Source organism: Nelumbo lutea, chromosome 4 (assembly GCF_056320005.1).
Source record: "Nelumbo lutea isolate HS-2025 chromosome 4, American lotus-T2T, whole genome shotgun sequence".
Lineage (NCBI taxonomy): Eukaryota > Viridiplantae > Streptophyta > Magnoliopsida > Proteales > Nelumbonaceae > Nelumbo > Nelumbo lutea.
Window position 1 is genome coordinate 100551958 of NC_142687.1, and position 14637 is coordinate 100566594.

General features: G+C 38.2%; 1 protein-coding gene across 2 annotated transcripts; it reads left to right on the forward strand.

Annotated features, from left to right (window-relative positions):
• Window positions 1-258: 258 nt before the first annotated feature.
• LOC148862204 (basic helix-loop-helix (bHLH) DNA-binding superfamily protein) lies at window positions 259-14398 on the forward strand. Of its 2 annotated transcripts, none has more exons than XM_088983684.1 (6): window positions 259-882; window positions 8101-8426; window positions 8537-8665; window positions 8877-8942; window positions 12910-12978; window positions 14038-14398. In XM_088983684.1, exons 1-6 carry the CDS (start codon window positions 465-467, stop codon window positions 14089-14091), a joined length of 1062 nt encoding a protein of 353 aa, XP_088839810.1. In that variant the 5' UTR covers window positions 259-464; the 3' UTR covers window positions 14092-14398. The 2 variants fall into 2 exon arrangements, with proteins under 2 accessions (XP_088839810.1, XP_088839811.1); XM_088983685.1 differs by having other exon boundaries at window positions 262-882; window positions 8098-8426.
• The last annotated feature ends 239 nt before the right edge of the window (window positions 14399-14637 follow it).

Below are 14637 nucleotides of genomic sequence, written 5' to 3' on the forward strand. Positions count from 1 at the left end.
CGTCAGTGGAGCTGACACAAGGGTCCATGGAGTAGATCGATTGACAGCTCTGAGAAAGGAGGGTGAGGATGCTATGGTCATTTCATACTCTTAATGCCAGCTGCTATCTACATTCACATGTCAGTAGTCATCTGACACATTGTTTACATCTATTTGTAAATTGTTACCATCATCAAGGGCATTTTGGTCTCGAAAGTAACCCAAAAAGAAAAAGATTCCACGAGTCTCTATAGATTTGTGGGACAGCCGGGATGAATCCTCGACTTTTTTACTCAACAACGCATCATAACTTCACACCCACCATAACCCCCTAAAATGCACTTCCCTTTCCATTTTCCACATCTCTCCTCCAGTTCTTCCACCTCCCAGCCTTTCTCCTGACTCCTCCTATTCCTCTGCTGCTGCTGCTGTTGCTTCATTCATCTGTTCCATCTCCTCTGCTTATCTCTCTCCCTCCTCCACCCATGTTCCCCTCTCCGAATAGGCCTCTAGGTCCCCCTAGCAATCTGACCCGCTACGGCTCAGCTCCCGGCTCCCTCATCACCAGCGTCGTCAATTCTGTCGTCGGCGGGTCCGAGCAAGAATTCTCCGCTGCAGTCGGATCCGAGACTCTCATGGGTCGTTACTTCTCCGGCGATTCTTCCTCTCTTACAACCGAGTCCAGCTGCAAAGCCAACAACGTCGCCTCTGAGACCAAGGATGCTGCCTATCGGAGTGAACGTGCTGCCACCAGCTCCGGTCTTGAGAGATCTTACGGTTTGAACGAGATTGCCGTCGGGGACTTGGCAGCCGTTAGTAATTTGAGAGCCAGTGGATCTTCGCCGTTGATTCGCCATAGCAGCTCTCCCGCCGGGTTCCTCAATCATCTGATGGTGGACAATGGTTAGTTCTTCTCTTTTCTTTTTTCTTCTCTTCTTTTCAATTTTCATTTCTCTTAAACTAATCAATCTTCTCGATATGGTTGGTTTTCGCAATTTTTCTTTCTGTTTCGATTGGCCTCTTCTGCCTGCAAAAGTCTTGCCTTTTGCTCAACTATTCCGCTCTTGGCTTTGATGAGTATCGTATCCGAAACGAAACGATACTTGTCGCAGACCGACCCTGGTTTAGTGGTTTGACGAAACCTCTAAGAATGGTTGAAACTGGGTTTGAGCCTGGCCTCCACAAAAGATATTAGACATGTATGAACAAATGAATTGACTAAAAACGTCTTCTTCAATTGTATATTTTATTACTATTTTTAGGCTTGGATGGTTGGATGTTTATCGTTCCATTACGGGTCCCACTCTCTCCCCTCCCCTTATTCGTCATCTTTTATGGGCCCCACATTGATACGCTGAACATGGCTTCGAGTGAGTGGCCACGTGTATAGTGGGTAGATAAGGGCTCATGGAGGATCTGGACCCACATTTTGGAGGTCTCAAGAATGTGGAAAATTTGAGGATTTGAGATTGAGATAAATGGGAAAATTCCTTTTTTTTTGTCCAAGGATAAATTCCTTGCTTGAGATGGTTGTGGATTTGATTTCCACAGTATGCCCCTGGCTCCTGGGGAGATGTATCTCTAGAGTTTGGTCCACCACCATATCAAAATTCCCACTGTCCCACATAGTTAAATGATTAGTCCAATACTTTTTTATAATTATTACATATTTTGTATGAGGTCTTTTGTTATAATTTGTGTTTTAGTAAAAATAATTGATGGAAAACAAACTTAGGAGTGCCGATTCAATGTATGGGTCGACATCTTATTATATTTTATTTTTGGGTTTGGTCAGTGAGGTATTGATGGTGATGTGGTATCTAACATTAATACTATTTTTTTCCTTTTACTTTTTTATAAGTTACTTGTATTTATTTATTTATTTTATGAAAAAGACTGTTTTAAATCATCTTTGAATAGAGATTTCAATCACTGTTTCAGGAGAAAATAGTTCAGTGAATGGGTGCCAGAAGTGACAAAACCCAATTTTTATATGCCGAGGTGGCAAACCTAATTTAGGTGGTGGATGTAGAACCCAAGGGGATGTGCTTGGTGTGAAATCTACTAGGACTAGGAGTTTTGCAGCTGTTCTATTAATATTTGCTTATTTTTTATTGGGTAAATAAGTTAGTAATAAGAGGAGGGTGAAGGTCTGATTTGATTAAGCCCAAGGCCTATGAGACTTCATACCCTTCATAGAACCTTTTTTAAGCCTCTTGGGATGCGCTTGTTTAGATGGAAAAGAGATAGAAAACAAAGTTTTAATTGTAAAAGGAGCAACAAGAAGAAGAATGCTGATGCTGTCTGATCCGAGGTGGAAGGGTGAAGCCATGCATCGAAATCTGCAACCAGGAGAAAGGTCAGAGGCCCGAGGAGTTGCTCCCCGAGTAGTACTTCGGCGTTCAAGTCAGTAGGATCGAGAAGGACGTGGTCGGGCTAAGTAGGTTGAAATAGAGCTGGTATGGGCTGAAGAGATAGTGCAAAGAGGTATTCAAAGAGCGCAATTCCAAAAGTCCCTTACCTCGAGCAGGGAATACCTATTTACAGTTAGGTGCCCGTGTCCCAAATGGATAGGGCTCCTGGGGTTGTCCAGATGAGGGCATCCGTCAAGGTCTTCGGGAGGTTTCCTTTCCCCAGTGGAGTTCGCTTCCTTGTCCGTGTGGGACACTCTTTCTTAGTCGTGCTCTTTTGTTATGCGTGGTGTCAACGTGGCCTGAGAGGGGAGCGGCCACGGAGATAGATACATGGCATCCTTGGCCAGCTCAACCATCACTCCGAACAATTGCTACTAGTAAACAATTCTTCTCTCTATATATTGTGACAAATATGACCTAAAACACTACATGACAAAGTATGGACATATCTTTTCATGGACTTTTTTTTTTTTTTTGGGGGGGGGGGGCGTAAAAGATCAATCTTCTCATGGATTCCCAAGCAACTTGCTTAAGGAGTGATGTTTGGTCCTTTCCAGTATTAAAGGCTTTGAGGAGATGCATGGAATAAAGCTGCAAGATTTAAATTTTCCTCAGGATACGGTTGTGTAGTTTTAGAGCTAGATGAGTCAAGTGTTGAAACTTGTTTAAGAACCTGAGCCTGGTTTGGAACAACCCAACTCATTGAGTCATATGAGTCAAATTGGGAAACCCCAGCTAGACCTGTTCATGGGCCTGGCTCAAAGCCCGAGCCTGATAGTGTAAACTTGGGTCCAAAGCCCAACCCGTGAACAGGTCTAACCCCAGCTGACTAAACTGAGTCTACTCAAGCTGAAAAGGTTCTTTGTCAATGCAATTATTGAGTTTAAACATTCATTATAACCATCCTTTTTTTTTTCAACATGAGAAACTTTAAGTTTAACCTGGATGACATATTATATGTAACTAGTGTTTTAAAAGGCGTGGGAGGCGTACGCCTGGAGGCACGCCCAAAACGCCCTGAGGCATATGCTAGAGGCGTTGACACCTCTGAGGCGTACACCTCGTGCACATCTGATATAAAAAAACAGAAAAAAAAGAAAAAAGAAAAAAAAAGGAAAGGAAAAGAAAGAGAAGGGAAAGAAAAAGAAGAGAAGAAAAAAAGAGAAAAGGAAAGAAAAGGGAAGGGAAGAAAAGATAAGGGGAAAGAAGGTGGTTTGACAAGACCCCCCCTTTCAACTAATGTTATGCATCTTTATTCTTTTTAATATAAAAGATTTTTATTAAAAATAAAGAAAAAATGAGATCCCCCTTCCTCTTCATCCTCCTCCTAACCCCCCTCCTCTTAAGGAGGCTTACCCCCCTCCTCTTAATGAGATCCCCTTTCTTAATATGACAATGCCTCTTGTGTTCTGAACTACGCCTCACACCTCTAGGTAGTGGAACACCTCGTGTCACGCCTTTGCATTTTAAAACATTGTATGTAATTAGATGAGAATTGAGATGTAAATCACAATAGTAGGAGAAAAACAGAAAAAGGATAAAATTGAAATACTGTTCACTATCCCCAGTGAATCACATCCGATGTTATTGATGTGGAAGGCAAATGACTGGTTGATAAAAAGACTTGTTCTAAATTTAAGATATCAGTACAATCCAATGTTTTAAAATGAGGAGGCGTGAAGCGTAGTTCAGAACGCAAGAGGCATAAGCCTCCAAAACACTAGGAGGCTTACGCCTCCTTAAGAGGAGGGGGGATCTCATTTTTTCTTTAATTTTAATAAAAATATTTTATATTAAGAAGAACAAAGATGCATAACATTAGTTGACGCTTGGTCATCCTAACTAGACCTGTTCATGGGCCGGCCCGGCCCCCGAACGGGCTTGAACATGCAAATGAGCCCGCGGGCTTAACCCCGGGCCAAAAAGCCCGGCCTGTAATAAATTCGAGCCGGGCTCGGGATTTGCCAAAATAGCCTAGCCCGAGCTATAGATTAAAGTTAAAAACCCCTAGTCGAACCCCTCTTTCTTTCACCTCTTTCCAGTCGAACCTCTCTTCTCTTCAGTCTTCACATCCTCCTCAGTCCTCAGTCCTCAATCCTCAATCCTCACACTCTCAAGCAGCCACACAATTGGCGAGGCGGCGAACATTCACCGGCGCAACAACTCCGGCAGTGAGTCCTCTCTCTCTCTCTCTCTCTCTCTCTCTCTCTCTCTCTCTCTCTCTCCTTCTCTCTCTCTCGTTCCTCTTCTCACTTCTCTTTCAAATCTCAGACACCGGCGACGGCGAGGCAGCGAATATAGGCACCAACGGCGATGAGTTCTCTCTCTCTCTCTCTCTCTCTCTCTCTCTCTCTCTCAGACGCGAACTGGTCACTGTTAAAATCGCAGCTCACAGACACCGCGAACTCAGATCCGGCGAACACAGTCACTGGCGGTGAGTAGGGAAAAATTCCAATTTTTTTATTGGGTCGGGCTTCGGGCTTTTTATCAGAGCCAGGCTCGGGCCCAAGTTGTAGGCCCGTTGGTCGGGCCGGGCTCGGGCTCAGGCCTAACAAATTTCTATTCATGAAGAGTAAAAGCCCAACCCGAGCCCGGCCCGGCCCGACCCATGAACAGGTCTAATCCTAAGTGAACTGCATCATGAATATTAATCAATTAGTTGGTAATGCAATTGTCTAGCTCTCCAACTAGTCATTTGACTAATCCATGCTTTGAAAAAGTTGATTACATTATTTTTTGGTAAGGTAATTAGAAAATTACAATGAAATGCATCATTGCCCTTATGATACATCATACACATAGATGTGGTATATAGTGACATTTTAGATGGGTCCAATATCTGCCAATCCAATTTTCAAGTTCACAATATTCTAGATGTGAAGTATAATATGCATTTTTGGAGGGTACAATAGTACATACCTTGGTAGGAGAGAGAGGGGAGGGGGCTGATGGTACCTATATGCTTGTAGGTGTAAAAATTAGAGGGATATTGACATATGAGAAAAACTGGTGAAAAAGGAATATCATCTTTTTTTTTCCTGATTTTTCTCATATTTTTGAAGAAAATGAGTCTCATCTATTGATAAGCTGTCTACAGAGGTGAGGAGTGAGGACAAGTTATAAGTGGATCCAAGATCTGCTAATGGGCTGGTAGATGGGTTAGCAAGACAAGGAGTAAAGATGCAGATACAGAAGCAAGGAAAGAATCCATGGGGAAATACATCAGAGTTTTTTTTTTTTTTTTAATCAGTAACTGAAACTATGTTAATGAGAAAAACAGATATAATAAAGTACATGGGGAGAGGTAAACACTCTTAACTCTCCCCAAGATAAGGATCAGTTGTCAAGGCACCTAGGCGAGCCTAGGCGACCACAGGGCTCTCAGTCGCTTAGGCGACTAGGCGGGTGCCTAAGCGATCGAATTTTAAAGTATAAAATATATATCCCTACTCCTCTTAAGCTACGCTATTGGTTTTTTCTTCTAACAAACATACCTGTATGCTAGCTATTAGCAATAAAATCATTCGAAGAAAACATAAAATGCCATAGCTAGCATCCAGGCCAAAAAAATGGGGGATTGCAGATAAAAAAAAAGAGTGAAAAATAAGGGGGCGGAGCCCCTGTTTCGTTCACAACATAAGTTGTCCAAGAGGATGATGTGGACTGTGTTTAAGGGGGTGGAGACCTTGTTTCAGGCTAAAAAAATGGAGGAGGATTGTTAAGAAGAAGAAGAAGAAGGAGGAGGCGGCGGAGCCCCTGTTTCATCCCAAAAGAAGAAGAAGAAGGAGCAGGGGGTGGAGTCCCTGTTTCATCCCAGAAGAAGAAGAAGAAGAAGAAGGAGGAGGAGGAGGAGGAGGTGGAGGAGCCCCTGTTTCATCCCAAAAGAAGAAGAAGAAGAATGTACCAAGAGAATTACTTCAATAAAAAAGATAAAACAAACCAATAAAAATGATATATTACATATGCACATCCAAAAAAATAGTATAGCATATATGTGTGTGAGCGCCTAATACAAAAACACCTAAGCGTTGGGCAAGGCGACTTCTAAAAAATCACCCAGTCGCCTAGGCGGACACCTAGGCATCGCCTTGACAACTATTTGCAACAAAGCCCAAATAGGCCTTCTCTTCCAGCCCTTGTTTTGCAAGTGTATCTGCAAAGGAATTAGCAGTCCTTTTTACCCACAGTAGATTTATCTCCATGTCCCTGGTCAACCATCTATACTTCTTTTTTTATTAGCATATTTTCATATCTCATTCTCCTCTTCCTTTAGCAGCCAGCCTATCAGTTATCCAATTCCTATCGCCTATGCCAATTTTAGAATTTTTAGGTGATAGTATTCTTTGAAATTGTGTTTTAAATTTCAAGTTTTTATTTTCTAGTTCTAGTTTTTCTAAGAATAGTGTTTTAAATTTTTCTAGAAATTTACTATTTTTTGGTAATTACTACTTATGTTAACCTTTTCAATTCACGATTACAATCATCCATTGAACTCATTTTTATGGTAATTTCTATAATTACATACTATTAATAGTAATGATTTTACATTAACTTGGTTTTAGTAGTTCTTTGGGAGTAAAAATCCTTTTCTAAGGGTCCCTATGGAGTCTGTAAAGGAGCATCTAAGTCGATATGTTGAGTGTGTATGGAGTCATTGTAATTGCAATTTAAGAAGAGTTGATATGATGACATGAAGTTTAGTTTAGTGAAGTCTGGTTGTTGCGAAGAAATTTTCTCTTTCCACCCTCTCTCACCTTTTCTTCTAATTGATATATCTCTTTGCAGTTTACCCTAACAGCAAGAGTCTTCTCTCTTTCTAATTTATTGATCATTCTTTGGTATACAGCAAGCTGTCTACTTGCTTTTCCATCCCTATTCTTCATCCTTAATCATCCAAACTCCCTTCACCCCACAAGGCTCATCACCAGATCTGAAATTTGTAGGACCCATACCTTGTCCTACAATACATCAAGTAAACAGAAATTAGTTGCATCGAACGCCCACTTTAAAGTGTGAGTGGGGTGTCTACTGGCTAGTATGGACTAAGCCAACATGTGGGGTGCTTGCCATTTTATTGTGCTTGCTCTATTCTTTATACATGCCAATAAAGTTCAACTGTTACCAATCAAAAAAAGGAAGGAATCTAATCTGTTGTTTTAATATGCATAGTAGTTACTTTGTGCTTTGCTTTGAACTCAGAGTATATGTGACTCCTTAGCTTGAAAGCCTTGCTAGTCTCGTTGAAACTCAGCTGAGTTGACTTGGTTATGTTTTTCTCTGGACTTGTGGGTCACTAATTGAGTCAATTTTTCAATTTAAAGTACTGCATGGCACATTGGTGGAGGCTTGAGATAGCAATTTTATTTGCACTAGTACAAATGCATGGAAGTGCAAATGAAAAAAAATGCAAATTCTCATTTAATTTCGTTTTGGGATTTACTTTATTCTGCTTCATGTCTTAATTTACTTCATTTGTACTGCAATCAAATAAAATAAGCTAAAATTTGAAACAAAAATAGATCAGAATTTATACTCAAATCATTTGCACTAATATAGTTTTGATTTGATTAATTCTTTCTGATAATTTATTTGCACTGCCATACTCAAATTTATTTGCATTGCAACCAAACACAGCCTTAAGGAATGAGTTTGATTTGATTAATTTCTGATAATCTGATGGCTTCCCATTTTGGACAATTTAAAGCAGGTTTTTCTATTTCAAGAGGAATTGGAAGCTATAGCTCTCAGTCAGGCACTAATAGCAGCCATGGGATGGCAAATGGAAGGCTGAAGTCTCAATTGAGCTTTACAAGACAAGATTCTCTTTCTCAAATCTCAGAGGTTGGTGAAAGTGTTGTGGGAGGCTGTAGCTCGGATGATGGTACTGGAAAGGTTGGACACTCTTATGGTTCTGGTACCTTCACAATGGGATCATGGGATGATACCAATTCGATCGTTTTTTCTTCTTCAAGCAAACGAGCCAAAACTATCAATGGTGACATTGTCACCAGTATCAGTGGCATAGACCCTCAGGTATTTCATCTCATGTTCTTGTCCACATAATGGTGTAGTATTAAGGACTGGATTTTGTTGCCATATTTTTATCTGTTTAACATTTGATGATTTGGCTTCTTTGTTTTCAGTTTAGCTTACCCAGGAATATAGAAATGGCCACTGTAGAGAAACTGTTACAGCTTCAACAAGACTCTGTTCCTTGCAAAATCCGTGCTAAGCGTGGTTGTGCCACTCACCCAAGAAGCATTGCTGAGAGGGTCAGTAACACTGCATGTGTTCATAGACATTAATAGTTCTTCATACATCCATTTAAGTTTTCATTACATAAACGTTGAGAGGGAGAGAACTTATCAATTACATTTCAACTTCACATCGTCATTCACTTGCTCCTGTAAACTAATAACATAGAGTGCAATGCATGCGTGAAGCATGTATAACTTACCTATATTTTCCTTTATATGTGTACAGGAGAGGAGGACTAGGATAAGTGAAAAGCTGAAGAAACTGCAAGAACTTGTTCCTAACATGGACAAGGTATGGTATCCATACTGTTTTTTTTTTCTTTAATGAGTATTTTTTAGGAAATGTTGAATATAGAATGGATCTGTGCATAAGGTCCACTTGCATATGTTCAGCTAATTGAGGGTGTTAAGAGTCATCGGTGGAGTTGTATTTAAGATGAGCGGATAAACATGGATTCAGTTTGAAGTTCCATGCGTTTCAGGCATGAAATATACACAGATCAATAACCAATTACTTTTGTAATGAAATAAAGCTGTATAGAGAGGCCATGAACATTTATCAAAAAAAAAAAAAAAATAGAGAGGCCATGAACATTTAGTTAGGTGATGTCTTCATTGGCAGGTAGAAGATAAGGTGTTATCCAAAATGGGCTCATATGCTTCCTACATTTGTGATGCCTTCATTATTCTGTATTAAGACAATTCAGTTTGCATAGAAGTCATTTAGTTAGGTGATTTGACCTGACCCAGTTTAAGTACTAGGTGGTCTGCAGAATTCAACCTTCTAGGCCAGTCTAGTTTCATCGTTGTTTTTTTTTTTCATCATGGAACCTTTCAAAAAAATATGCAAAGACATGATCATTTATAGGTCTTCTATATCACATAAACTTTATTAAATATGGGAGAATTTTATTAATTTGTTATGCAGTATTTTTGCAATCCTATAATATATGTGAATAGGTATACCAGTCAGGTTATTTGGTGAGCTTCCCCAAAAGATATGGAAATCACCCATGTGGTAAATTGGTTTGAAGCTCAAAAGGAGTCTCCCTTGCTCATCTAGCACCCTTTCTTTGTGGAAAATTTAGCAAACAAGACCTTACACATGTTCAAAATAAATTCTCTTTATATGACTTTTATATTGAAAAGTTGAACATATGGACAACTATTATCAATTGCCTGGACCTCCAATACAAGGTTAGCTGTAGGAATTTTATGGTGGAATCAAACATGTACTATCCAGTAGGTCCTCCATCTGATGGACAGTTTTGGAATAGCCAAGAGATCCCTTAACATTAGGGGTGTTCACTTTAAATGTCAAACCGACAAAACCGGCCTGACCCAACTGAGTTGATCGGTTTTTCAAAACCACTGGTTGGTTTTGGTTTGTGTGAGAAAATAAACTAACAACTTGGTTCGGTTTTCAGTTTTTATACATGAAAACCGAAACTGAAACAACCCTATATGTTTAAGTAATTACTAATTAGTCTCTACTCAGTACTCCTTAGTCCTTCCCTACTCCCTATCATAGTTAACTTTAAATTTAAGTAAAGTTATTTATTACCTTTATTAGTTTATTTATTACCTTTTTGAGTTTAGCAAGCATTGCTGTCAAGGAATCTTGTAAATTGTAATGGACATACACGTTGAACTGTTGGAGTCTTCACTATTCAGTTTTGGAAAGAGAAAAAAGAGAGGTTAAATAAAGTTATTTATTACCTTTATTAGTTTATTGATCACCTTTTTGGGTTTAGCAAGCATTGTTGTAAAGGAGTCTTGGAAATTAGAATGGATATACACGTTTTTTTTTTTTTTTTTTGATAGATAAAATTCAATTGATTTCATTAGAAGCGAATGATAAATAGTTCGTTACAAGCATTCCAATATGCGGCGCAAGGTGCAGCCTCACTCATTGATACAGAAGTCTCATAAAGTTACAATTGGGCCCAGTAGTACAACTGTTCCATAGTTACCCCTTGTTTAGCTAGAGAATCAGCAAAGCATTTGCCTCCCTCCACACCCACTGTATAGTTACCTCCATCTGCTGAGTTAACCATTTGAATTTCTTCAATTCATTTCTGTAAACCCAGATCACTGAATCTGGGTTTTTTAGCCAACCCACCACCACCTTGGAGTCCCCTTCTATCTCCAAATTTTCCAATCCTAACTCTCTTGCAATCTGTACACCTTGTAGGGCTGCGTACAATTCTGCCTTCAAGGAGTCTCCATTCTCCATTGGTCCTGAGAAGAGTGCTCTTCAGTTTTGGAAAAGAGAAAAAAAGAGGTTAAATAAATTTTTATTAGTTTCAAAAAAGTAACTATTTTAATTGTTATATAAACTGACTAAACCGATAACTGATCCAAACTGACCCTTCATGTTTGGGTCGGTCGGTTTTGGTTTAGTCAATAAGTAGATTGACTAGGTTGGTGTTAGGGACTGCCTAACTCAGGGACTCTTTCGAGGGAGCCTGCCTCCTGAATGAGAGAGAGAGAGAGAGAGAGAGAGAGAGAGAGAGAGAGAGAGAGAGAGATTGTATTCCCAAATCGATAATCCCCTCCTAGCTTCCTTTCCTTATTTATATACTGCTGTTACAACTCTGTTATACCCGCCTCTCCACTTGTCCAGTTTGTTAGTTAGTTTGTTCTAGTGGTTGGCTGTTAGTTACATTCTTTAAAGGCTGGCGTGGCCTTTTCTTGTACACTTGTATTCCCTTTATTTGTGTCTCAACAGTCCCTCCTCCCTTAAAAGCGACCTTGACCTCAAGGTCAAGATGTGGAAATCTATTCTGTAAATCCAAGTAAGGTTCCCAAGTTGCATTCTCAATTGGGAAACCTGACCATACCACCAATGCCTCTGGTTTGATGCGATTCCCTTTGCGTATCCACCTGAAATCTGTTTCAAATTTACACTATTTTTATTTAATAGCATATATTTGACATAAGTATTTCATGATAAATTTCAATTTTGTTAAATCACATCAAGCCATCAAGGTATTGAAGCTTGGTTGAGATCATCTCATCACTAGGGGTGATTATGGACTGCCCGGGCCCAACTTGGCTTGGCTTTAGGTCTATGCCATTAAGAAATATGGGCTTCAACACTCATGGTTGTCAATAGATGACAGAAAGGCCTTCATTCTAATAATTGGGCAATATGGGATAATGGCATAATGCTTGTTCATTCAACAACACTCAATAGAGTGTTATCCCACATTGCCTAATATAGTGAAGGATTTGCCTTTTATCTATATAAGGATAGTTAACTCTAGCGAACAAGCTATTTTCTCATACATCAGTTGACTCACGTATCAACTCATGAATATGTATAATATATATTAAAGTATTTAGTGTAAAATAAAATAAAACATATTTGTAAATATATTATATATAATATAAATATATTATATTCATATTATGTTAAAATATAATTTATTATATTATATAATAGATATAATATTTTATAATATAAACATATTATGTATATTATTAAATATATAATATATATTGTGGACTAGATCAGGTGTAGGGCCTGCCCTGAACTTTTGAGGCCTGATGTGGGCTCGGGCCCACCTAGAAACAAAACCTAGACCCAAGCCTGGAAATTTCTGGACTGGGCTGGGCTGGGCTGTGCTGGAAATTGTCACCCCTATTCATCACATCAAAGTGGAGATATATGCATTTCAGGATGTACTAAATTTACATTGTTAAGAAACAAAGTAATGGGTTTCTTATTAATGTTTGCTTAAAATACAAATGAAGGAAAGTTCTCTAACTTTTAGGTTTGTAAAGGTTTCCCTACCTTTCCCTCCCTTTTCCTTCAAACCAAACATAGCCTTATAGGCTTACTTTCTGACAGGAATTCTATTTTGTAATAAAATGGAACTCTAGAGTAGGCTTTTATTTTCTTTTCTTATGTGAGTGAAATGAATGGATGGAAATGAAGAAAGTTAGTGTTCCGAATTCAAGATAACTAACATTGGTTTTGATCTTTCACATTGCAGACATTGATCCCATAACCATGTGATAATATAATGAGATACAATTGCCACACTAATGCAATTTCAACTGAAATTATCAGAATAATGAATAAAGATGTGATATACCTTGTAATATCACCATTGCCATTGTTTCAATGGCTTTTCATTGTCATTGCTTTAGGGCCTTCTTATTGGTAAAATTACTTTATTTTGTATCTTAACTTTGTACCATTTTGATAATAATCACTCTTGTTCTTAACCACCTAAATTCTTGTGTTGTAGCAAACAAATACTGCAGATATGTTGGATTTGGCAGTGCAACATATTAAAGGCCTACAAAATCAAGTCCAGGTATGTAAGCCCTGTTTACTGTAAGAATAATAATTAGGGCACTATAAATGAAATTAGAAAACTCCAGGTATGTAAGCCCTAGACTTGCTAATTCTTTTCTTGGGTTTTAAAAGACATGAAACCATGAATGCCAGTCTACCGGACCCCTTGGTCCCCTTCCAAGACCCCCGTAGTTGGGATCAACACTGGGTAATGGCTTTTTTTTCATTCTAAAACCATATACACATGATAATGAAGGTAACAAATCCACAAAATGAATCCAAAATCCATAATGTGATAACTTTTTTATCCATGTTGGAGAAAGTTCAGCTATGTATAACCATATATAATAAGGAACAAATAAACTATCCAGGTTTATGCATTTTTTTTTTTTATCAATCAGATTTATGCATTTCATTGTAATGTTTTACTTGAAAAAAAAAATTTCATCTCATACCTTGCTATTGGAATAGGCCATTAAATTGTACGTTCTACTTACATGTCTTCAGTATTTATCCATAAGCCATGAGATTCATGGTCAATTACCAAAATAGTGTTCTAACCTTGTCCCTTTCTAAAGCAACTTCGTCACATATTGTCTTATTTCTTAGGTTGTGTTTCAGGATTTGTGATCCCAAAAGCTCAGTTTGGGAAGAATACAAATACAAATACAAATATGTCCAGTGTTGGTAAGAGTACAAATACAAATATGTACAGTACAAACTTTGTACTTTATATTTCTAAACCTTGTTTACACTGGACATATATTTGTATTCCTACTCTTCACAAACTGAGACAAAAGCACAAAGTTCCAACTTTAAGCTTTGTGCCTCGGTGTTGGGGCTTAGATGTGTTTTAACGTTGGAAGAAATTATTACCACTGCTCAAAACATTTTTTGGTTCTTTTTTGCCCCACAGCCCCAAGTAAAACAATAAAACCTTTTCCAAAAGGAACCTTAATCATTCTGTTTGTTGGCTGTTAAATTGAAAGGTGATACATTTCATTATAGAAGATTTTTATTGATTTGGCCACAAGTTTTTGTACCTCTACTAAATTGTTGGATGTTATTTTATTTGCAGAAACTCAATAAAGATCTTGAAAATTGCAACTGTGGATGCAAGAAATCAACATAATTTTTTTTGGATATTAGGAAGATTGAAAAATTCTGTCAGATCTAAAGATTACATGGAAGAGTTTAGATGAAGAGGTGTTCAACAAGGTAGGGGACCTGAGCATGACTAATTCCTTAACCTTACCAAGTAAAAAATGGAGTTCTCTGTTTGTATATAAAGAAGCATCGTTTTTTACTTTGGGATTTGAAGGACAGATGTTGCAATTTCTTTCCGCTTTTCAATGGGAAGCATGTAAGAGAGATTTATTGTTCCTCTTTCTCATTTTCTTCTTTCTTTCTAATGAGTTTACTCTTAATTATCTTCTAAATTTTAGTAGTTTTTTTTTTTTTTTATAACTGAAGCAAGGAGAAAATACTATTATTTCTTGAAACAAATAGAGAAATGAATAAAATGCTTAAGAGAGAGTTTGATCGAATTTAGAAAGATGCCAAGAAGCTATAAGAAAGTTCTTGAGGCAGCCATAATTTTCTAACTTTTCTCTACTTAATTGTAGCCTCTGTTTTTAATATTACATGAATTGAAGATGATTAGGATTTTTTTCTTTGA

What these genes read in the sequence shown, in the direction of transcription:
- LOC148862204 (XM_088983685.1), top strand. Translation starts at nt 465, where the DNA reads ATGTTCCCCTCTCCGAATAGGCCTCTAGGTCCCCCTAGCAATCTGACC. An exon ending in TCAGTGGCATAGACCCTCAG is followed by an intron (nt 8,427 to 8,536) that starts GTATTTCATCTC and finishes CTTTGTTTTCAG; the next exon opens with TTTAGCTTACCCAGGAATAT. An exon ending in GCCTACAAAATCAAGTCCAG is followed by an intron (nt 12,979 to 14,037) that starts GTATGTAAGCCC and finishes TTTTATTTGCAG; the next exon opens with AAACTCAATAAAGATCTTGA.